This window comes from Gracilinanus agilis, chromosome 4, assembly GCF_016433145.1.
Source record: "Gracilinanus agilis isolate LMUSP501 chromosome 4, AgileGrace, whole genome shotgun sequence".
Taxonomy (NCBI): Eukaryota; Metazoa; Chordata; class Mammalia; order Didelphimorphia; family Didelphidae; genus Gracilinanus; species Gracilinanus agilis.
In genome coordinates, this window is record NC_058133.1 from 383,954,021 (window position 1) to 383,980,205 (window position 26,185).

The 26,185-nt window shown below is 32.2% G+C and overlaps 1 protein-coding gene across 6 annotated transcripts in view; it reads right to left on the bottom strand.

The window, feature by feature from the left end:
* PTPRK (protein tyrosine phosphatase receptor type K) overlaps positions 1-26,185 on the bottom strand; it is a 733,127-nt gene that overhangs the window by 286,342 nt on the left and 420,600 nt on the right. For all 6 annotated transcript variants that reach the window (XM_044676955.1, XM_044676950.1, XM_044676951.1 and 3 more), the window contains exon 7: positions 4,846-5,139. In XM_044676955.1, coding sequence (XP_044532890.1) covers positions 4,846-5,139 — 294 coding nt within the window. The remainder of the gene's footprint in view (positions 1-4,845; positions 5,140-26,185) is intronic.

The following is a 26,185-nucleotide window of genomic DNA, read 5'->3' on the forward strand; positions in this document are numbered from 1 at the left end:
ACATCTACATCTATCTATCTATCTATCTATCTATCTATCTATCTATCTATCTATCTATCTATCTATCTATCTATCTATCTATTTCAATCATTAGAACATAAACTCTTTGAAGACAGGGCTAACTCACTTTAGTACCTGGAATCCCAGAGCTTAAAACAGTACTTCATACAGAATAGGAATTTAATATATCTACTTATTAATTGATGTATCCAAAAGACAGAGGCAGTAGCTAGATTACAATTGGATAAATGATAGACTTGTATAAACTTGGACAAGTTTGAAACCTGCTCAGTAATTTCCAAGCTATGTGAACCAGAGCAAATCACTTAACCTTGCTCTATCTGTTTTCCTTTATGGTAAATAGGAATAATGATACATCTGACTCCTGATTGTCAGAAGGAGAGGAAATGATACATTTAAAATGTTTTGAAAACCTTAAAATTCTAGAGAAATGCTAGCTATTATTATTACCTAGGTACCTAGATTCAGATTCCTAGATTCACAATTAAATACCTAGTTCACATGTTTATTGTGAGAAAAGCTCTTTAAACACTATGTAAAACACTGCATAAAAAGTTATTAATATAACAAAATACTTTCTAAATGATACTCTAATTAATCTAAATATCTCCACAGACTCCCAATCTTTAATTTAAAAATGAGCAAATGACTCTACTTGAGTAAAAATACCACAAAAATAACAGATTAGGAAATTAAAAAGAAAAAAATCTTACCCAAAGGTAGACATTTAGTCCTTTGGAAAGGGTTACTTTCATTTTCATGCCACAAAACAATATACCAATAAAATGTGACTCAAACAAAAAGCAGTAAAAAAATCAATACAGTAATATTCTGAAATGTCAAGACATTTGTATTTTTTAAAACAACTATGAATATAAATTATTTTTGCTTTCATCCTCAAAATAAATGTTTATTCCTAGAATAAAACACCTCATCACTTTTTATAATCATATTCTTACCAAAGATAATACAACACATACTTTGAATATAAAAATTCAAAGAGGATTGTCATCTTTATAATTAAGCATGAGTAGCATTATGTACAATTTAATTTACTGTCACTATCTGACATTATATAAATGGCCAATTGCAACTGATTTCAGAGTTGAACCAAAAAGTTCATTAACATGAATAAAAAGGTGGCAAATGCATATTAAGCATGCATTACAGGAAAGAAAGAATGAGTGCCCATCTGTAACTAAATTGCCATTTAAAACAGAAAAATGATGCCTCCTCACTTTGGATGAAAACAAAAATAAAAAAAAACAAAAAAAGAAATAAGTAGAAAGAAAAGGAAGAGATAGGGAATAGAAGAGAAATCCAATTGGAATATCTAGACAGCATATGCTGATACAATTTTTATAGTTACACTGTACATTTACTGGTTCTAGATACAGAGAGGAAAGAACACTTCTGCACTTGATCTTTTCACCTTGCTCTGCTCCTGCCCCTTGAAGTTGATCATTGCACTTCAGTAGATGACATCATGTACAATTGTATGTCAATAGAGTTGATTTTCTTTATTTAAACATTTATTAGTTTCTTATTCTATGCAGAATATTATGCTATAAAAGAGATTCAAAAAACTTTGCTACATGTGGACATCACGAGGGAGGCAGCATGGAAGAGTAGAAAATATACTGAACACAGAGTTATATGACTTAAGTTTGAATGAAAGTTCTATAATTTATTATCTATGTGAACCTTGGACAAATCTCAAAGTCTTTGGTCCTCAATTTCCTCATCCATAAAATGAAGGAGTTGTCAAGAAATCAGTCTCAGATCTTTTTCAGCTTTAAATTTCTTATTTTAAAATTTCCTGCCTCTCCTACATCTTTGTCTTTTTTCCAAATGTTGATTATAAAGCAGCACTCTACATCTTTCATCCTTTTTCCCCTTTTATCTATGGCCTCTCAGTAAGTGAATCCAACCAATGTTATAGCTTCATCTATCTTTTCTAGCACTGTCATTTCTCCTCTTCTTTAGATTGACATTCCCAGTGTCCTATGAGAAACCTAAGTCAATATCTTTAGTTCTATTTTTTGAAACACATTCAACATTTCCATCCCTGCAAAATCTGCTCATTCTCATTCTTCCCATTTTTTTCTCATTGGTATTATGATTCTCCCCCAGTCACTCATGATGAAACTCAGAATAATTTCTGAGGACTTCTCTCTCCAGTCAACTAATTCCCATGGTGATCTCTCTGTAATAATGCTTACATTCATCCTGTCTCTACAATTTCTACTATTAGCCATCTGAGTTCAGTTCTTTATTATTTTAAGTGTTTTTCCAGGTTGCTAAATGGTTCCTTTGGCGTCTATCCTAAGCACCAATAATGTACTAGTATGAACATTTCTATATTCTACTAAAAACATTCATTATCTTCTTTAGCTTATCAGAAAAGATTAAAAAATCCTACAACCAGAATTTATGAAATCAACAATTTATCACCAATCTACATTTTGAGCTTTATTAACAATTGTATCCTACAATGATTTTCTCAACACCACATCTCTACTTGAAATAGTGAACTTTAAAAATACAATACCCACTCATGGTGTCAGTTTTAATCATTTGCATCTTATTCATCTTTTACATACTTCCATGAAGCCTACCTTGCTCCCTACTTTCTCTTCAAGCTTGAAGAAATCTCCCTCATCTGATTCAAGAATACTTTGTACTTTTTTATGCTCAGCAAATTTTACATTCTGTATTGTTTTTCTTTAAATACATCTTATTATCCCTTCTAGTCAGTAAAGATGATAAACAAGGGGCATGGGCCATAATTGCATTTCTTTTTCTTCCTAGCACAAAGCACTATCTATTTGTCACTTACAAATTTTTTTCTTGAATGAATGGATATCAAGTTTACAAAGTATAATGCCTTATTATTGTAAACACAATACACGGTACTTGTTTTATAACAGCAATAAATTTGAATTTTGGAGGAGAAAATGGAGGATACATGAATTGACTATCAGCTTCAAACATTACACTGTCTCAAAAATTCTACTTGAGGAAGTAGTATTGCTTGATTTATTTTAGACATTTTTACCCATATATGTATGGATTATTATAGTATCCTAAAAATATTAACAGAAGCACAGCACTAAGAAGAAGAAAAGAAAGTCTAAAATGATCACTTCCTATTAATAGAAGTCTTTTCCAATATTTACTATAGTAAGTGCCTAGCAACTGACTGATGAATGGCAAATTATCTGCAAATTGGTTCCCTTGAATTTTCATTCTTGATGACTTTATAACTTAACTGATGGCTGGTAACCTCAAGAAGGTATATTTGATAGATCAAAATAGTATTCTCTGAGCAAAAATTAAGTCATATATTACTATATGACTTTGGCTGGCACTGAAATAAGTTTGTCACACATGATTTACATGAGTATCTAGCCTACTTTTGAACGTGAAAATCTAAATGCTTTCTGAGAGTTAAAAGGTTCCTTTAAACATAGAAAGATTTGCAAAGACAGCATGAAATTTGTAGTAGGAAATAGAAAGCATAATAATTTATATCAAAATATTAAATATTATCAATTTTGGGCACTTTTCAAAATCACAAATAAAATAACTTCAAAGTTTTATTCAATCTCTTTTCAAAATTTAAATTATTAAATTATATTAAAAATAGATTTGCAATGAAACTGTGCATTTAAAGCAATATTTTGACCTGACTTTGGATATCTTAGAAATTTTGCTTTGACAATCTAGGAATTGGAGCATTTATTTTAAATTTAAAATAAGCAATGTTTTCATAATTACACTAAACAATTTTTTGCTGAGATAATTAAACCTGTGGATTTTTTCTTTTATATAAAACAGATGTCAAGGGATTAAATCTGTCTTTTTAATGCAAACAACTACTATTCTCTTATACATAGGAATCCCTCCTGTCACTATTCATTTTCCCTTTCTCTTCCTCAGAAATCCCTTCTCTTTTTCTGCTTCTTATTCTTCTTTTCCCAGTTAAGGTTTCCTTTTGTGTTTTTCTATTCTCCATTTTCAATATTATTTCAGTATAAATTGATATTTCACTTACAACTATTTGGAGAGAAAATAATCTACTTTTGACCATGGTATACTAAAGTTCTATGCCAATCAGGAATGATCAACAACAGTTTTTTAAAGAGGATTACATTAAAAGCTTTGGTTCCATTGTAGCTCTTTTATTATAGGATATGAAATATAGATTTCACAATACAGCAACATGTTTTTAGGCAAAAAATTCCCAAGGATAAAGATTCAGTTTTTGGTTGAAAAACATGCATAAGTTCTCTGTTGATGGCACATAAACTTGTACCTGTCAGAAAGTCTGAATATGATACCAAAGGGGATGTAAATTCCCAAAAAGAACCCTTGCTAACTCTGTAATTCAAAAATGCACAATATAGAAAAATCATAAATAGATAATTAATATAATAAGAATGGATGTCATAAAACAACTAAGGTGAGTTGTTTGTCATTATTGTTTGGGTTTGGGGAGATTACACAACTCCTGAAATCATATTATAAGAACTAAATAAGTGTACCTTAATAAAAAGACCTTAATGAAACATTTTTTCACAAAGAAAGAAATCCTTGGAAAGCTAATATAACCAAGACACTAAAATTTGCTGAGTTAGTAATCCCAAACTTTACTTGAAATAAAAAGTATAGAAAAGTTTTGTTATTATAAATTATATCCCTTTAGATATTGCTAAAATCAGAGGTGAGAATGGTAGAAACAGAAAGAAGTGAACCTCATTAGATTTGATAAAAATGACTCCTTCAATATTAACATAGAGAAAAACAGCAATTCAATCTTACCAGCACATTTAGTTCTAGTGATAAGTGGTGGTCCTGGCAGTCCTGTGCCACCTTCTCCAGGCCTTGTGAGTAGAACACGGATCTCATATTCAGTATCAGGGTCCAGATGCCATAGTTTATAGGTAGGTGCATTGACAGCATGAGTTTCTGTCCAAGATCCTGATGTCATTCGATACTCTACTTCTTTCAAGATAATGGGTCCATCACCAATAATGGAATTAGCATTGAGTTGAATCAACAAATATGTTGGCCCAACACCAAGCAGCTGGGGAGGAGCTATAGGCCGAGGTGGTTCTAAAAGAAATTAATATGCAAAATAATTAGATAAAATTAAATAATATATATCACAATCATGAAATACTCAAAAGCTCTCACCACTATCTATATGACTTACATGAGAGAAACATAATAAACAGATAAATAAACAAATAAAAGGATAAGGAACTATAATGGTTACCAATTATAAATGGCATATTTTATTAGATCAAAACCATTCTTCTTTATAGGAAATGAACATTCAGAATTTGTGACTACAGAAAGCAAAATAGAGAAAAAATTTTGAAATGGATATCTCTGATGAATAATAATTCATGATGGTAAAGCTCATTATTTAGAAATGAAAACTTTTAGCAATAAAGAATGTTGATAACAGTTCTCTTTATATAAGTAAAACCTAATAGTATGCTATACTGGAAAATGCTTAATGTTGCCCAACTAATGCCATGAAGAAATAATTTGTATGCTATGGCCAGACAGGCTTCTATTGAAGCTCTGATCCTGTATCTTTTTATGTAAGACCTATTTTGAAAAAAGGTAGTACATCCCTCCCTTTCTCCTTTTCTTTCACTCACACTATGAAGACGCAAACATGATAAATTGCAGCTTTTTAAGAAGTTCTAATCTTCTTCCTGGTTCTGTAGGAACTGTTCTCAAACCACAGTCTTAAACATTCTTCCCCTAACACAACAATGAATTTGAGTTCTTATTGTCATATGGCAATAATTATCCAAATTTTCAGTTAAACTGAATGGAACATTAGGACAATATCTCTACTGTTGATGTAGTAGGTATAATTACATAAATATAAATGTAGTGTGATTTGCTGCATATCTGCATATCTTGTATAGTTGTGTTTTTTTTTTTACAGTTTTTAAGCACTTCCATTAGGTAGGTGGGGATGTCATAGTGGTGAAGGGAATAGCTATAATAAGGGCCTAACTGCAAGTTTTTGATACATAATCTCAAACAGAACTTTGTAGGGAAATGAAAGCAGAAGGAAAAGAATTGCAAATTTCTTTCTAGACTAACATTACATAACATATATTTCAAGAAGCAATCTGTACTTTACTAATAAAATGAGTTCCCTCCTACATACAAAGTTTGTTTTCATACCAGATGGTTCATATATTGACTAATTTAAGTTAACTAGGAAACAATTCTAAATTCATAGCACACTAGAGCTCTTATAACCTATCAGAGAAGCTACAATTACAGCTCAGCATCAACTTGAAGACATCAGTCATAATCTATGATTGAAAAAAAATTATTTTTCAAGTAAAGTAATAAACAATAAAAACTTATTGTTTTAAAACTTTACCGTTACCACGGATCCAAACCAAATATCCACATAAGGTATCTTAGATTTCATCTATCAAAATTTTTACTCCCTGTCACTCCAAAAATAAAAGGCAACAAAAAACCTAAAACATCTCCTAAAACTGAGAAGGCAGTGATTTCTATATTTTAAGTTCTTAGGATAATTGTTTGAAGTAAAAAAAAGTAGACAATCATAGAACAGAAGATCACAGTTTTAACTAGAAGGGACATTAAAGCCTCTTCAACCAAAAGGCACTTATTTAGTTCATGTACTGCACCAGACATACTAAGAATCCATTTCCTGCATTTGGCAAATGAAGAAACTAAGGCACAGGGAAGCTAATCTCTAGTGGTGTTCTATTATGACGACAAACATTAAATATACATTTGTTAATTCATTGAGATCCTATGCTGAATCAATTCTTCCTGAAAATAATTGCCTTGATGAACACACCATCTGAATGCACATTTTAAATGGTCATCCAAACTTAAAGAGAAAACCAAAAAATCAGAGAAATAGTTTCAAATCTGAACTATGGCATTTTAGAGTGCTGCTAAAAAGCTTATACTTTGATGAACAACATGATTATAACGAGTAAAACTTAGCATTAATGAGACTAATATACCACTGCATATTAAATTTTTTATGTTGGAGGTAAAGAGTAGTCATATATTAGCATATGTATTTTGTTTTTAGGCCCTGGAGGACAAGGAATCTTATTTATAAAATCTCTATTCATTACAATAAATTATGCATGCATTTTAATCAGCTAGCAAATGAACAAGTAATTGTTCTGCAGCATTATTAATATTCTTCATAACAGAAAACACTATCAAACTCAGAGGTATGGTGTTACCCAAATCCCAACAGTATACTTGGTTTAAACTAAAGTATACAATTCTAGTATACCAGTTAACCTTTTCGGGATATTAACCAAATAACTTTCATTTAATGACTGAAAATTATTATATAACCAAGTATATAATAAAATTCCTAATTATAATTTTAAACTGTATTATTTATTTTGAAATTTTGAATTATTAAAATATAACTTAAAGTAAAAATATTATGAACTCTAATCTAATTATTTACATTTTCAATTTTTTTACAACTTCAAATTTTGTTTCACATCAGCAAATATAAATGAATTACCAAATGAAAAAGCAGAAAGAGAAGCCTCAAGGCCAAAAAGAAGTCATATAAAGAGGCAGGAATATATTTTAGGATGCCGATGATAGCAGTTTCCCTACCCCCAAACAACTGTTTGATCACCATAATAAACCCTTTCCTTCTTCATCTAATATCAAATATTATCATTCGCTTAAAGGTATAAATACAAAATCTATCAATGGGACCTTTGGAAAAGGCATTCTCAAATTAATCATAGTATTGTATGAGGAGTATCAACACATACTATTAATTCTGAAAATAGGTATGTAGTGCAGTGGATAGAGAGTTGGGGTTACTATCAAGACGACTTGAGTTCATACCCATCCTCTGACTCTCAATGGTTGTGTCACTTAACAATTTTTGAAATTTAATAAGCCTCACCAACTCGATTAACCTTTGTATTCTTTCATATAATTCTACTCTAAAATAGTTACAATAATAGTTAATATTACTATTTCAAAGGTTTGTTATTAAGATTAAATTGGATAATATTTCTTAAAAACTTCACACAGGGCCTGGCACTTACAACGCACTCAAGAAATACTTTTATTCCTTTCTCTTTCCTTCCCCCTTTCACTGAAATACTAAAGAAAAATTCCATCTATTCCCAGTTCCTAAGAAATTCCTTTGAATTCAACTCAAACATATTAGGCAACAACTATGTACAGAAAACTATGGTAGATTTGGGCAGAAATATAAATACAGTTAAGCTGAAACATAACTCCTCACTGAGCTTATATATGAAGTATGATGTTGAGAAGGGGATATGTCAAGGAGTAATAAATATATATACAAATATGTATAATAGGAAGTATATAAGACAAGTCTGGCTCTTCAAGATTTGAGGAGGAAAGAGCAATTATTTATTTAATTATTCAAGAAGGCTCTTTGGAAGAAGTTTGCTGCTGAACTGTAACTTAAAAGACGGCCACTTACAGAGAAAATAGACCTGTCTTGTTAGAATATAAAATATGTGGAAGGTGGTAGTAGGGTAGCAAAATTTGTCAAGTTAAAAAGGTACCATGTTGAGGAGAGCCTTGACTCCTAAGGTGTACTTAAATGATATTTCTTACATACTAGGATGTTACTGAAAGATTCTGAGAAGAGGAGTAAAATGACTAAATCTATGAATCAATCTGGTGATAGGGTGAAGATTTAACTGGAGGGGTCAAAACTAGAAAGCAAGAAGTTCTTTTGGAACACTACTACAAGAGTCTAATTGCATAGTAATGAAGGTCTGTTCTAGGGAACCCAACTAAGACCTGCGAGAAGAGAACCAAAAATATGAAGATGATCTGGTGGTGGTAGTCAGTTGTTTTTCTTTCATATCCAACTCTTCATTCAGAGATACTGCAGTAGTTTGTCATTTCTTTCTCTGGTTCATTGAACAGAGGAGGAAACTGTGGCAAATAGAATTAAATGACTTGCTCAGGGTCATACTGCTAGTAACTGGCTGAGGTTAAATGTATATGCAGGAAGGTGAGTCTTCCTGAATCCAAACATGATACTCTATATACTATGATACCTAGCTGTTCATGATTACGCAGAATTAATAGGATTTGGATATTTGGAATGATTATAGAAAGGTTGTTAACAATGAGCCATTAAGTGAGTTTTTGGTGGGTGATGAATAATTATTTTTAATAATTATTCCTTATTTGTTCAAATAAAATAAAGAACAAAAACTATATAAACTGAAAAAATGCGGTTTTATGTTAGCATTATTATAATTCTAAATGTTTATTAGAGTTTAGGTCACCAGTTCCTATATATAGTAAAAAGAAATACATATAATAAGATGATAAAAAAAAAAGTTACTCATATGAACTATAGATGTTAATCCAATGCAGAATTTACATGAGACCAATTTTCAGTTACATAATTCTAATCATCAACAAGGCTTTGATTTGGCATTTTAGATTTTATTTGTTGAATACAGTCAAGTAGTCAGGTCTAAAATGGCTGATGATAAAGTTCATTTCAATTGTGGTCATTACATAGCATTCACATTCTATTTTTCTTGTCATCGTTATTGGTGTGATTTATTGTTCTTACCAATAAAATTATAGTCATTTTGTATAAAGTTTTACCTGGATATTATTTAAAATTCTGTTATCAATTCATTGAAATATACCCACACCATGTCTTATTCTTCATAGTGTTATTTAGTATCATACAGATTTTCCATCACATTCATGTACCTTAATTTATTTGGCAATTCCTAAATTTAAAGATATCTACTTTTTTATGACTATAAAATATAGCTATAAACATTTCAGTGTATATTGGACCTGTTGTTCTATCTTTGATCATTTTAGGGGATATGTGTATCAGAACTATCTCAGAATTAACGAGTAGGGGCAGTTTGATCACTTTCTTAATACCATTCTGAATTGTTTTATCAAATATTTAGATTAGACCAATATTTGATTGATAAAAAGTTCTTAAGATAATGAAAATATAGTTCTTTAGAGCAGCAAAAATGAGCATTATACTCATTCACACATTAATTGCATGTCATTGAAATAATCTCTCATGAAAGACCATTTTATTACCTTTCCACAACCCTACAAAAAACAAACATAAAACCCAACAAATAAATAATAAACAAAACCCTTGTCCTGTCCAAGGTTAGGTTTAGTTTATAAATGTCTCTCTTCAAATATGACTCAGAACTAAAACACAGTAATTCAGATATGAAATGATAAGTACAGAATACAATGGGAATAACATATCCTTTGATTGATCATAATAATTATATGAAAAGTTCTGGATGTTAACTTTGGCAGATACAACTTGCTTTTGCCTCACTTAATTATTTTAATTGTGAAATATCCGTAGGTCCTTTTTTATGACCTTCTGTTTAGCAGGTCTCCCTCAAACTGTTTGATGAAGATTTTTTTTCCATTCTAAATCTGTATATTTCACTCATCTTTTGGTAAAAATTCACTGGCCTAATATTCCTACTTTTCAAAATGCTTTTTTAGTTCTTTTTTCACTCCTCATAGTTTTTCATTAACCAGGTAACAAAGTCTGCAAATCTGGGAAGACATCAGCTATGGAAACAAGGTTGGAATAGATGGAAAACACAACTTAGGCATTCTAAAGGATACACTGGAATGCACAGGTCTAGAGAGTAACATTAATGAAGATAAGAACTTCATTTGAATCTTAAATATTGCTATTAATGAAAACAATAACAATTTGCATCTCAAATATTGCTATTATTGCAAATTTGAATATTCTGCATATGTCTTTTGTTGATTCTTTAGGTTTAATACACCTATGGAAACTACAAAATAAAATAAATCCATTATTATTTGTATAATTTATACAGAGACAATATAGAGGCATGTAAAGATGATCACTGGGAGATTTTGGCCTGATATTTTTAAACAATGTATATAATGTGTTCCCAAGCAATGTTAAAGGAATCAAAATGAAAAGATTTCATTCTCTGACCTTAGAAGGTATACCGCTGGGGGCAGGTAGTTGGCCCAGTGGATTATTGCACCCTAGGCAGATAATCTAGCTTGTGACATAGAGCACTGAGTATAACTGGGTCAAGCAATATTCTAAGATGTAAGAAATGTAGACTATGATATAATATTAAAAATATCTTGTGCCAGGTTCATATGACACTCATTTTTCAGTAAAGGAACGAAATATTAAATAGGCCCAATCATTAAATTAAAAAAAAAACTTAAAGCAAACATGAAGATAGAAGAAATTATTATGATATTTTTACTGATGATATTTTAAATTTATGTAACACTTTACAGGCATATATCTTCTAAAGATGAGTATTAATGAGCCTCAGAAAAGTTGTGAATTAAATTGAACAGATCTAGGAAGTACTGAAAACCATACTCAAACCCAGACCCTCGCCAGTAAAATGAAAATAAGTCACACACACACACACACACACACACACACACACACACACACACACACAGAGTTTATACATATAATCAAGCCCCTAGTTAATAAGTAAAATATACACTATCAATTAGTTCAATCAAACTTGGTTTTATTATTATTCCCGATGGGGAGAGTTCATTTTTCACTCTTCTCTACACTCTTTCCTCTTCTCCAAATTCAATGCATTTACCTTTCCCTTTTCTGTCAAAAGAATTACTTGAAATAAAATTTAGCTCCAGTACTTAACTATAAGCATAATCAGAGAGTCAAACAACACTGTACTATGGCTTTCATGTAGGGCAGTTTAAATTGCCTTTCTAACACTAGAACTCCAAAAAGGAGATATTATTTAGAAAAGAGGAATGGGGCATTTTGGCTTTTAAAAAATTGTGGGTGAAAGTGCTTCAAAAATAAGAGCTAGCCCTTTGCATTTTGAATCTTGTAGCTAATGGTTCTTTGTGACATTGATACACAGCACCTACAAAATGTTACTATTTAATTAAAGGAGTTAGTTGACTGGAACAAAAGAACACTTTCTAAGCAATTGCTTAGTGACCAAGTGGCATAAAATGATTTATCCAGCTCATATAAAAAAGTCACATCTGCAAACCTAGCAATAATTCTTATTGGTATTTTACTACAATCAGAGTAATTAAGAATATGTGTACTACACATTTATGATTAATGGGCACATGCACAGCCACATATGTTCCATATTCTTGATGAGAAGTATTTTTGTGTTGCATTTTAAATGTTGCCAATCATTCCAGTAGTGCCCAATTCTTGTGACTCCAATTGGGATTTTCCTGATGAGGATACTAGAATGGTTTGCCATTTCCTTTTCTAGCTCATTTTACTGGTGAGGAAAATGAGACCTACAGGCTTAAGTGACTTCCCTAAGGTTCACATTGCTAGTAATTATCTGAGCCCTGATTTGAACTCAGATCTTCCTGACTCCATGCCTGTGGATTCCAATGTGGAAATTTAAAAAAAACAATGAGAAGCAAGTTCTATGAAACTTTGAGTATAACTATTTTGTGACATGGCACTTTACCAGCCCAAATGATGAAATTGGAAAGATTTATTTCAGCTATTTCTGATTCTAAATTTGGAACTTCACATGATGTGCCTTATCGTGTCAATTTATTAGCCTTGATTTGGAAACCTTCACATGTTAACCTTATCATAAAGAAACACTAGGGCTCATCATATCATTTTTTGTCAGAAAGGACAATAAACAGGATTAGTCCAATATTTGAGGAACATTTGAAAAGATGAAATTCTCTGAAATCCAAGTTCAGACTTCTCAAATATAGGATAGTATATGTACAGTATCTCAGTAAACAATTAGATATATGTTCCCTTTCACCAAAAATAAGAGTCTCCAGCTACCCAGCATGTATATAGTAATTGATTCAGGGAACAATGAATTTCTCAGAATAATCCATGACTTTACATAAGCCTACATGAGTACCATATAGCACAAAACTGTGACCTCCATGTAGGATAATGAATGAGAGTCATGGTACCACTGTGAATGAATCAGGAGTTAATGGAGAGAGAGAACCTGATGCATGAAAATTCTCATATCAACTTTATAAGCACTTGAAATATTTATATGTGTGAATGAAATAATATCTAATGGACTCGCTTATGATAACTAATCATAAAAGTGATTAGAAAAAGTAGATAAAGGAAGGAGTATCTATCCTGCTATTCTCATGGGGTTTTCCTCACATTATGCTAAAGGTAAGGTTTTGACCAATAATCTTTTTGTTAATCCCAAATCTTTGGTTTTAGAAGCAATACCAAGTATTGGTTTTGAGGCAAAAGAGGGGTAAGGGCTGGTAAACTGGGATTAAGTGACTTCCCAAGGTTACACAGCTAGGGAGCGTTGGAGGTCACATTTGAGCCTTGGACTACCTGTCTGAGGCCAACGAGCTGCTCCCAATAATCTCTAATTGATTAGAAAAGAGGCTGCAAAAAAAAATAAATAAAATGATTTAGATATTAGTTGACAGTATGTGTGTCATGACACTTTTAGGGCCTATAACATTTTAAGTGTGCCTAACTCATTAAAAACCTGGATATACAATTACATATAAAAGTAGATACGATCAGCTCTGCTATAACATGTGTTTGGAAAAATGTGAACTTGTTCCAATGCAATATATTAGGTAACATTTTGAGCCTAACTTGAATTTTGAATTTGTTTCTGCATAATTTCTTCTGTGTGATACAGCCATCAAATTACAATAACTCACAATCTGCAGCTCTTCAGACAACCACTTCTAAAAGTAAACCGTAAACTTCAGGTCTTTATCAGGTTCAAGTGCTATATATATACATACATATATATATGTAGTATTTTCTAGTTACAGTATGCTCTCTTGAGATAAAGTGGGTTGGTCTGTATCCCAAACCTATCCCCTCTTCCATTATGGCCCTGAATAGCCTGCTCAATTTATTCAAGCAGCCTGGGGAACAAGCTGAAGACATTGTCATCACTTATTGTAGTATTTATGTATTTCTTAATAGGTAAAAAAAATATGAAATCATTATTTTATTAGGTGGCTATTTTTTGTGTGTCACAGATAAAATTTTTAGCACTAGTTAAGCCCCTAGCCACATTTTTGTCATAAGCTCTGTGGGTTTTATTCAAAGATTTTCTATACAGGTGCTTTCAGGGTATACATATACCAAAATTATAGAAGAAATGCCTATATTTCATTTTAGAAATGAAGTAAGTCATTTGTAGTAATCTTATTGATTCTTTAAATGACCTTATATAGATTTTAAAAAGGTTAGATGTAAAGGTAAATCCAGTAAAAGAGTAGGTTATTGGTTTTGCCACTCAAGTCTAAAAAAGCCTAAAACAAAAACCGCCATGCCTAAAAAGAACAACAAGCATTTATATGGTATTTGAAGGTGTTCAAAGAGATTCACAAATGTTATATCATTGTATACTCACAACTCAGAAAGGTAAATCTTATTATCACTTTTTTACACATTTGGAAATAGAGATAGACAGAGGTTAAGTGACTTGTCCAAAGTGAAGTGGCTGAATAAGGATCTGAACTAATGTATTCCTGACTCCAAATCCAGCACTCTGTTCACAGTGCCTTCTAGTTTCCTCTTTTAATTTACATGAAGAATTCTTAAGATTGTGGTGAAAAATTCAAGCAAATGTTTTATGTCCCAGTGGAATAACTTTCTTCACTTCTGATTTTAACCAAATAAATCATTGTCACAGTCACCTTTTTTCCCCTGTTTTCATAGTAGTTCATAATAGTATAACAAAGATGTGCCTATTACAAATATTTAAGGTAAATCTACAACTTTCTTTGAATTATCTATGGGCAGTCTGAAATCCTGAATATCTTTTTGTAACTTAAATAATTTCACCACTAATTTCAGCAAATACCCAGTATCCTTACCCCATTATCTAAAATTATTCAAGATACACAACCTGCCAGAAAACACACACACACACACACACACACACACACACACACACACACACACACACTCTCTCTTTCTGCTAAATAAGGAGAGCAGTAATCTGATCCTATTATTCACAGTGCTGTTTCCTTTCCTCTATTACTAACAGTTTAAAAAGTTGGCTCTACCTTTATATACTACGTCCTTTTTATTTCAAAAAAGGTACTTATGAAATTTTTATGAATGATCTTTGTTTATACCCTGTTAAGACAATATGGTACAACTTGCTCCTTCATGCTTCTTCTATTTGTCTAGAAGATAATTACAAAAAAGCTGATTTTCCTTATGCAAAAAACTCCCCCAAATACTAACAAGGACCACCCACACACATTTTCATTAGCCTACCCATTCTCTTGAGTTAATCTGGCACTATAATATTGAAATACTTATTTCAAAAAAATAACAAAGCTGTAAGTGAGATTATATAATTGTCAGCAATTATAAAACAAATTTCTTCAATTAGTAAAGGAAAATAGAGTGAGTCATTCCATTTAAGTGACTATCACAATTTATATGAGACTAATAGGGTCTGGCAAACTTTTATCTGTTAGATGGAAATTACCATGAGAGATCTCGATTTGGATGGATTATTTTGAAATGCACGTCCCCACGGAAGAAAATAAGTAGAAGATTTACAAGAATAGCACACAAAGGAACTGTGGCACAGGATAAACTCCTTAGTGCATCATCTAAAACTCTCCACAGTTTGTATAACCCCGGAAATTGATTTTGCCATTGTCAGTTGACTTAGTCCAGCATTGGGATGAGCAAAAATGACATTAGGAAAGCTTGCCAACCTTCTTGATGATTAAGCAACCACAATTCTCAATTCAACTGAAGTTCTTTGTATGAAAAACTTATGGAAGGAAAGTGTTTTAAGAAGTCATCAAATCAAACCCCTAATTTGTCACAGATCCAGAGAGGGTTAGTGACTTGACCAACACCACACAGCCAAGTAATAGTCATAGGATGTGAAGTTAAGCCATGGGACTTTGCAAAGCCAGTGTGCGTTTTCTATTTCCCCCAAGTCTCAGTCTGTATCGTTACCCACAAACAACACAAACTGATTAAGTATGCCTTTGCTAACTGAAAAAAGATAAGAAACAATTTTTAATTATTCATGACACTATTCTATTCCCTGATCATTTCTGAATTTAGTAAAACACAGTAATCCAAAGGAAGTATTTAAGGAGAACTTTCACAAATCTGACTTTGCAGTTTTCTTTCCGATTGCTCCTGCCACATATTCTATCCAAAGTAGACTCACCCTTTCCCTATGAGAATATGAGGGTAGGAACAGCATGTACATACTATTGCCCAATACCTATGTCTCACTTGTCTACTCCATTCTTTTCCCCACCACTGTCCCATCTCAATGATTTGCAATCTCGTCTTTTAAAACAAAACTTAAATGTCTATTTCGTTAAAACTTGTGATCCTCCCAATCAATGATGGTCTTCTCTCTCCAGATCTAACAGAGCAGGCTACATTCTCTAATGCACTATCAGAGTATTTTTATTATTATTAGTGCCGAATGTTAGGAAGTTCATTGATTTTTAAATAAAATATATGTAACCATCACTCCCAGTGTTATACTATAAAGCCCAGAGAAGGCGGGGAATTAAAAATTATCTGATATCTAATATTTACCTGCGACCACTGGACGCCTGAAGTTTAACATAGTACTCCATTTGTAGTTGATATTTTATGCATGCTTGCCTAATTGAATATGACGGAATGATATATAATTTTTATTTTATCTTTGGCATTCAGGGGGAAAAAGAGTCAAATATCTTTCTTGGGTTTATATTAAAAAATATACAAACTGCTTTAAATGGAAACATTTGATGTCCATTGAAACTGTTTTAGAAATAATTATTATTGGATTTTTTCCTACAGCTAAGGCCATCAATAAAACATATGTGTTCACATACTTTAGAAGTTATCAGGCAATAATAACAGAGTATACCTCTAACCAATTGATTTAGTTATTGACATTTTTCAACATAAAATTTTTTGGTCTCAGCTGTAAACTTCCATAGGACTTGCAGACATTGAGCTACACTTTTATTTCCATTACTGGTCATACCACAAAGGAAAGAAAACAATCAAAATGTTAAAATGGGATAAATAATTTAAGACTTTTAAAAGATTTCCTGTTGTATTATGTATAATGTCATACTTTAGAAGAAATGTTCTTTAAAAATTGATTTGAATGGATAGTTCCCAAAATGCTAGGTTCAATTTCAGTCATGTTTCTAGTGTTTGCCATTTGAAAAGATCTAAGCAATCATTTAGTCAAATCCACTCATTTTACACATGAGGAAACAAAGATTCAGAGAAAGATGAAAAGCTTCACCCAAAGATATACAGTAGGCTTTCAGTAATAGAAATGGGGTTAGGTCCAGGTACTCTGACAAAAAGCCCAATATTCCTTGGCCAGGGCCATAGGACTTCCAAGATATCACACAGATGTACTGAAGGAAGCAGATTCTTCTCTGTGGGAACTGCTGTTGAGCAACATCTACTACCAACTTCTGTTTCAAGGATTGTTATTTTTCTCCTAACTTGGCCGCTCTTCCCAATGTCTATATTTCAACATGTTAATGACAAAAACAATTTCTGTGTTCCTTGCATGTTTAACTGCATTTCTATTATACATTCACCTAACATTTTTGCTCGAAGATAGCTTAGTATTATCATTCCTACTTTATGACTGGTGTGACAAATAGTAAAGTAAAGGAATTCATCACTGTGAATATAACTAGCAAAAATAAATATGGCTCAAAAATTGACTTTCAGTTAATATGAATGATTGCTCAAAAGAAAACATTGTTAACCTGCTGTTTCATAAAGGGCAGTCGAGTGGCTCAGTGGATAGAGTGCTAAGCGTGGAGTCAATAAGACTCATCTCAGTGAGTTCAAATTTAGCCTTAGAAATGTACTAGCTGTGTAACCCTGGGTAAGTCACTCAATGTTGTTTACCTCAGTTTCCTCCTCTATAAAATGAGCTAAATAAGGATATGGCCAACAACTCTAACTAACTTTGCCAAGAAAAAACAAATGAAGAGTCAGATATAACAGAAAAATGACTGAACAATCAACATTTTATAATGTGCAGAAAGTCATCTTAAGTATAAAATGAAAGTGTTTCCAACTGTACTAAAGTTAGATGAGAGGCTCATGAGGAAAACATTAATAGACTTTGAACCAAAAACGACTATTACAAAAATTCAAACTTGCAAAAAGCTACCTATCTGCTTGTCTTTCTAGATCCTTCAGTGGTTAAATTCAAATTAGGAACAAGTTATATTGACTTAGTTTAAGTTATTATCTATTAATTATACTTTTACAGTAAGAATAGGCCACTAAGAACTTAGCTGTCTTTTTAAAGTCATTAAGTATTTTAGACTCTATGAAGAAATATTGAACTGGGTGAGATGAGAAATAAAAATGTTTTGATATGACACAATGCTGTCCTTAGGTAATATATAGTCCAATAGAAACATAGAAAAATAACTACAATACAAAATGTTTTATCTATCCATTAATAAACAATTAAAAAAAAAACAAATATGTGTCCCAAACTGTGGTAGCTGCTCAGGATACAGAAGGAGAAAAAAAACTTCATCTTCATAGTAATTACATTCTAAATGGAAGGATTATGTGTTCAAATGGAATGTGTACATAATACCAAAAAAATCAATAAAATAAAAAATATATTCAAAAACTGTGAAGAAATTAAAGAAAGAGGGAAAGACCTTTATGTACAAAAGTATACAGAGGAACTCATAATAGTTAAAAATTAGAAACTAAGGGGATACTCAACTACTAGAGAATAGCTAAACAAATTTTAGAATATCATGTAATAATACTGTACCATGAGAAATCATGAAATGGACAGTTGCTGAGGAGACAGAAAAAATCTTTTTGAAATGATGAAGATTGAAGTAAGCAGACCAATGAAAGTATCATATACACTGACAACAATATATACTCTTTTCCTTTATAAGAAAAATAATTTAAAAAAATTTAAGAACTCTGGTCAATGCAATGTATAAGGCACAAATCCAGAGGCCTAAAAATAACATATATGATTTGCTATTTGTATATAGATATGAAGGACATAAAATGCAGAGTGTGATATAAATTTTTGGTGTGGATAATTTTGAAATTAATTTTTCTGGATAATACACATAAAATGAGGATTTTCTTTTCCTTTTTTAATTGTTTAATGGTCAAAGTAATGGGAATGAAAGATAATAAAAACTCATATAAATGAACCCCCCAAAATTAATACTAATTAACTAAATATAAGGAGCTGTGGGGTTATGAACATAAGTACTTGGGGAAGGGTCTAAGAAAAATATTTTTAATACATGGTAACTTGGGCTGAATTTTGAAGAAAACTAGGAAATTTAAAGAGATAGAAGAAAATGAAGAAGTAGTGCATTATCAAAAAAGGGAACAAGATAAGAGCATAAGTAAAACACTGACAAAATTACACATATGAAGTCTGAGAATAGAATCAACCTTCACCTTGGCAGCCAAGGAAAGTTTCATAGAGGAATAGGATGAAAAATGATTCAATAGGCAAAGAAAGGTGTGGACTTGGGAAACAGTTGGGCACATGGAGGATACAAAAATTCATCTTATTTTGCTTGACCTTGATCTTTGATTGACTACAGAGAAAGGTGGTGTGGCGCAATGAAAGCTAGACACATTAGCAAATATAAATTTAAGTCATGATTCAAATCTGAACATTATGAGTTATGCGATCCTAGGTAAGCCACAAGCTTGCAGAGTTTTGTTTCCTTGTTGACAAAATAGAGAATAATTATTTTTGGAATATCTGTATCACAGAACTGTTGTAAACAAAGTGGTTTGTAAACTGCTACTTATATGGATGCTATTATCATTATTATGTAGAGAAAGGATATATGGTAAAAGAGTAGAAATATGACATATTATCAGGTTGTGGAGAGCCTTGAATGAGTTTCAGAGCAATTTGGAATTTTGCTATGTAGACAAAAGATACACTTTAAGGACTAGCACAGGAGTGACATGACAAGGCCCCTGCATAAAGTAGAAATTTGGCAATGTGGGAAGGAAGATATATTACAAGGTTTCTAGAATAGTACAAATGAATTATAATACAGGCTAAGACTAGAGTAATAGCAGTGGGAAAAGAAATGGGGAGAAATATGACATAGAGGCACTGTATTAACTATATGGATCCTATCTCAATTTTTATGCAGCTCTGAGAAGTTTGGATACTTGGAAGTGGTGTTTTATAATGTTTTATTAATGTTATTATTATGACAGAGGTATCATTTGTACTTGTAAGGCAAAATAATAGTAAAATCAGATGTGCCTATAAATACTTCTTTGGTGAGGAAACACTATACTTAAAACTATATTATTCTACTTAAAATATGATTTTAAAAAGAAAAATTATTTATAAAAATATTGTAAAAATTCAAAACATTTGTTAAGGAGTACTATGCAAATAGTGATCTCGCGATCTCTCTGTCTCTGTGTCTGTCTGTCTGTCTGTCTGTCTGTCTCTCTCACACACTCTCTCTCTCTCTCTCACACACACACACACACACACACACACACACATATTAAATGGCAAGCAAAAAGCAGGATGCCTCTTAAGGTAACCAAAAGCACTACAAGTTATTTTTTTTCATGTTTCCTTGTCCAGGATATACCAAATGGAAGAAGAATGTATAGTTCATAAAGACTATATTACAATATGCCATTTGGATAAATAGGAAATGCAGCATATGTGTGCATTTGCCCCAGATATTATGTGGTCCAATGCCCTACTTTTGACAACTGAGAAAACCAAGGTTCTGAGAGGTCAAATGGCTTTGTTCAAGGTCACATGAGTAATGAGTTCATGATTGAACCCAGGAATGCTAACAACTATTCTACTCCTTCCAGGTACCAGCCTGGAGATTGCATAGCTAAATTGCATTCGTGAAACCATGGTATTATTTTAATGACCACAAAAATTTTTCATGAAACAAAGGCTTATCCAAAACTATAAATATTTTTCAGTAATTTTTTCCTAAAGTTCCAAATTATATAATATTGGTCATCAAGGAAATTAAAATAGAAAATCATCTAAAGTAAAATAGAGAGATAAATGGACAAAGTAGCCAGGCTATATACTTTACAAAAAAAGGAAATCGAGAGTTATAATAGAAAGGATATTATCAAGGAAGTGACAAGCAAGAAAGATTGGCTAGTTATGGGGTGAGGAATAACCAATATATATTGCATGTGTTTCTTTAATATCTTTGGAATGATAAGAGATGATCAGTTAGAGAACTAGGACATTGAATAGGACTCCATTCATTTTCAGAAACAAACTTAATGAGAAAATATGGTCTATAATTAGCTATTGGGTAACCACTGTATCATTGGAGCATATATAAGGCCAGAGCTTTTGAGTGAGTTGAGTATGTACATTGGTGTATGTTTTCAATTCACATCAGATGACGACTGTAGGGTTAGGAAGGGCAGTGAGGATATAACACATATATAGAGCCATGTTTTAGGGGTAGTTTTAGCATGAAAAGAGAAAATGGTTGGTTTAAAATGACTGATCTGTGTGAATTACTTAGGATTCTTTTTTTACAAGAAGAGACTAAAAGAAAGAGCTGAGAATTCTCACATGAAAGGAAGACAGTGAGATGATATTCATGGCAATGCTTTTTAATAAAACTTCAAACATACATAAACATACACATAGATATAGATATGCTATGAAGAGATACATGAATATATGTTTGTTTCTATTTAAATATATATCTTTGTTTACACACACACACCCCTCTGTGTGTGTGTGTGTTTCAGTAACATCTCCTCTCCATGATCCCATTGGGGTTTCCTTCACAAAGGTACAGGAGTAGTTTGCTATTTCCTTCTCCAGCTTATTTTATCAATAAAGAACTGAGACAAACAGAGTTAAATGACTTGTCTAGAATTACACAGCTGCAAAATGTCTAAGGCTAGATCTGAAGTCATGAAAAAGAGTCTTCCTGATTCTAAGACCAATGCCATTCCCAAACTAACTGCTCATATTTGTGTATACACACACATATATACATATATATGTATGTATATGTATATGTGTGTACACATCAGAGATATATACACATATGTATATATGACTCTCTGAAATATATAAAGAAATATGTGTATCTATCTGCAAACACACTTGAATATGAATATGAAGCCAAGAATGAGTAATGAAAACAAAGAAAAAGTGTATCAGCCTAATGTAAGTTTAAGGTAAAGATTTCCCTCAAAGCATAAAGAGATATAATATCCCAACATAATAATGATGTTGATAAGTGTCAGGGCACCTATAAAAATTCAAGAAGGTAATAGTCTATACCCTAACTGAAGCATTTCTTTGCAATCTTTTAGAAAGTATTTTTTCCCAATATCAACAAAATTCAATAAAAAGAAACATTTTTAAGAACAAAAGGTACTTCATGCTTATTTGTATATTTGTAACCAGAATAAAATGTATGGTTCAAATTAATTCTATTGAAAAAGTTTTTATTAAAGATTTTCTATACATAAAATATTGTGCTAAACACTGGAGATAGGAACAAAGATTAAGTAGTCCTTGGCCCCAAGGAGCTCATATTTCAGAGGAGAGAGGGAAAAGAAGGATTTAACATATGTACAGAAGAGGATTTTTTTAAAAATGAGAAGCATGATTTTATTTTTATGAGGGTTTCCCAGTGGAGAAACTCTTTATCAATTCATGACTACAATCTACAATTTCATAGTCTTAGAGGTTTGCTATGGGCATTGAATAAACTGCCAGGCTCACACAACTGGAGGATAACTTGAATCCAAAACTGAACTCTGAAAATGGTTCTCTAACCACTAAGCAAGGTGGCATCTCATAGATAAATATAATAAAAGGAAACTGTATTAGAGAGGCACATAGTATAAGAGTGAGGAAGCATCAACAAGTAGGGACTGTAAATGAATAGAAATTTGCTTTGCAAAAAGTAAGCCTGAATTTAACCTTAAAGGCTGATGAAGATTCTGAAAACTGACTGAGAAGAAAATATATCTGAGGAATGGAAGTACAAACTGTCTGAACATGTAGGAGTAGGAGATGAGTTATCAAGTTTGAGTAACAGCTCCTAGATCATTCTGGTGGGAAAGGAAAGTTCAGAAAAGAGAATATTGGTGAATAAAGACAATAAAATTGATGAGAACCAAATGGTATGTTATGTTAAATGAGAAATGGAAGAATTTACATTTCATGCTAGGTAGACACCTAACAATTTCTGATTATGGAAATGATATAATCAGATTTGTCACTTGATCAATTAATGATCCTCAAGCACTTATTAAATGCCCACTCTATGCTAGACATTGTTTTAACTACTGGGAACACACACAAAAAAATTGCACCTGTTCCTTTCCCTCAAGGAGCTTACAGTTTATTTCAGAATACAAGATATTCATGCATAAACAAAATCTGGGGCAAACTCACAATAAAAACAAAATAATTTCAGAAGTGAGACACTAACTGGGGGAAAAGGGAAAGGCATCGAAAGAAGATATTTTGTTAATTATATGGAGGATGAATTGATGAAGAGTCTTGAGGAAAGGAGACTATTCCAGAAGATCAGAAAATGGAGGATATTGGCTTAAACTAGGGTTGTGGTTAGGCGACTAAGATGACAGTTTCAGACATAAGATAGAGCTACAATTGGTAGAACTCGACAATTGGTTAAAGGAGATGAGGGAAAGGAAGACACAAATGTTCATGCTGTAGATACAAATCTGGGTAATCGGTAGAATAATAGCAACAGAAACAGAAATCTGCAAGTGTAGTGGTTTTAGAAGGAAAGAAGTGACGTTCCTTTAAATTATGTTTATTTTGAAGAATCTTTGGGTAGTAAATGAAGGGATTACCAGGTTAAATTCTTAATTTAATAATGGAGGGGCTGAATCTAAGTCTTTTGCTTCATGCTTTCAAAGTTGATGAGTCACTGATAATGCAAAAAGTAAAATGAAATTGTAATTATGTGTCTGGACTTCATTGGCAATATATGAAAATAGATTAATAAGAAGTAACCACCCCAAAAAAATGTACCCTTTTTATTCACCAAAGTGACATATTCTATTGGTGATCATTTATTTTTTAAAACATATTTTGTTATATTTTGCACTGTCTTCTGAGTCTATGATTTTTAGTAGCACAGTCTATGTCATCCCTAGTCAGAGGTATTATAAGTATCAATTAGTATAAATCAACTGTAAGTGAACAAGGCATTTACAATGCAAGCGATGAGGGGGTGGGGATAGCGAAAAGAGGTGAAAACCTTTCTAAAAACACAAGTCTTGCCATCTCTTAAAAAAAACCCACTGTTCTCAAAGCATACCATAACCAACATTATTAAAGGTCACGAATAGAGTGCAAAGCATATTTTTAATGAGATAAATTCAATTATAATTGCAGCAACCATTCCAGCCACAATTTAGACATAGAATCCAATTATCCATTTCATTTTCATTTACACCTCATGGGTGAGATCATTTATCATGTTTCATGATAATGATCAGAAGACACATGGAAAGTGATTTCTGGAGGTAACAAATTACCTACCATATTAGCATGGCTTACAAGAACCTGTCAACAACTACTATGCATAAATATAAGGTAATTAAATTTACAATGTGCAGGAGTGTTTGATATGCTACTTGCTTCTTTAGCAGCTGCCAAAAATCTGGGTTGCTAAATTCAGTATACCAGTTTGTCTGCTTAAGTATAGTAATTTAGCTCTTCATGACAAATCAGGAATCATTATGCCACTAGAGTACCAACAGGTAGACGGTGGGCCATGGCTCAAGATCTGGAGATGAATCTTTCATCATCTTGCAGTATTACTTCTTGCCACCAAATCATCCATCACACTGCTGAGACAGCTTGGAATGATAGTGCTGGACCCTCACATTACTGCTCCTTGAACTCTGTCTCATCCATCTTTTGCATCAGTCCTGATTCACAGCTAAGCACCATTTCCTGGCTACAAAACTGAGCGTGAACCTGTAATGCCTTTAACCTACAGTGCCACTCTAATAGTAATTGATTTCTCTTTATTGCAAAGCCACTGTTCAGAAGACTATCTCTGGGTGCTGAAGCAGAAAGATGATAAAAAAAAAAACTCAACGCTGTTATACAAAATTTCATTAGTTTTAGGAAATCATCTCCTTTTTGCTTGCTAGTTTGAAAGTATTTCATGATGAGTATGTATTATTTTGTATATTTAACACATAAATAGATAAAGCAAAATATGACAAGTTTACTAATTCTCTCACAAGCATAATATAAATGTAAATAAGCACCCACACATTTAATAAATTTTTATGTAAAACTGCAAAATGTTGTAGTTAGCCTGAACACAATGACAGAAAATAATAAGGCCTCAAATCTGCATGTAAGCGTCCATGTGAACAACGCTTTTAAAAATAAGCTTTGTTTCATTGCACAGATTGCTAAAGCAGCCTTCATAGAATAACACTGGTAACATGCTGGTTTGTGTACCATAAACTACCCTAGACTAAAGTGTTTTAATTCAGTTCCATCTGAATGCTGTTATAAAAGTTTAATAAATCAAAATGATCAAAATGCTCCCAGTGGCAGATTGGAATTCAGTTTCCAATTCAAATTCTCTTTAATATACGGCTTCTCTGACATCTTGCATTTTCTGCCATGTATGGTGAATTCCAAATACCTCCCTTTTCATCATTACCATGCATCAACCAATACAAGCATCAGAACTGTTTTTTCACATTCCTACACAACACAAAGAGATGCCAAAACTGGTTGGGGTTTTGCAGAAGGGAAATGATGACAGGTTGGAGTTCTTTGTCTACCTTTAAGTAAATATTTTTCAACTACCATCTGAAGTCAATGACATTCAGACAGAATTGAGAAAACTATTAGCTGTAGTTCTAAAGAGAAAAGACTCCGTGTTTTCAAGGGAGAGAAGAAAAGGCATCTTTAAAGACAGGGACTGGAGGCATAATTATCAGGAATAGTAAGTCAAAGGACAGACACAGAGGGGAATTCTGCTGAGAAATCACTGCATTGTTTTG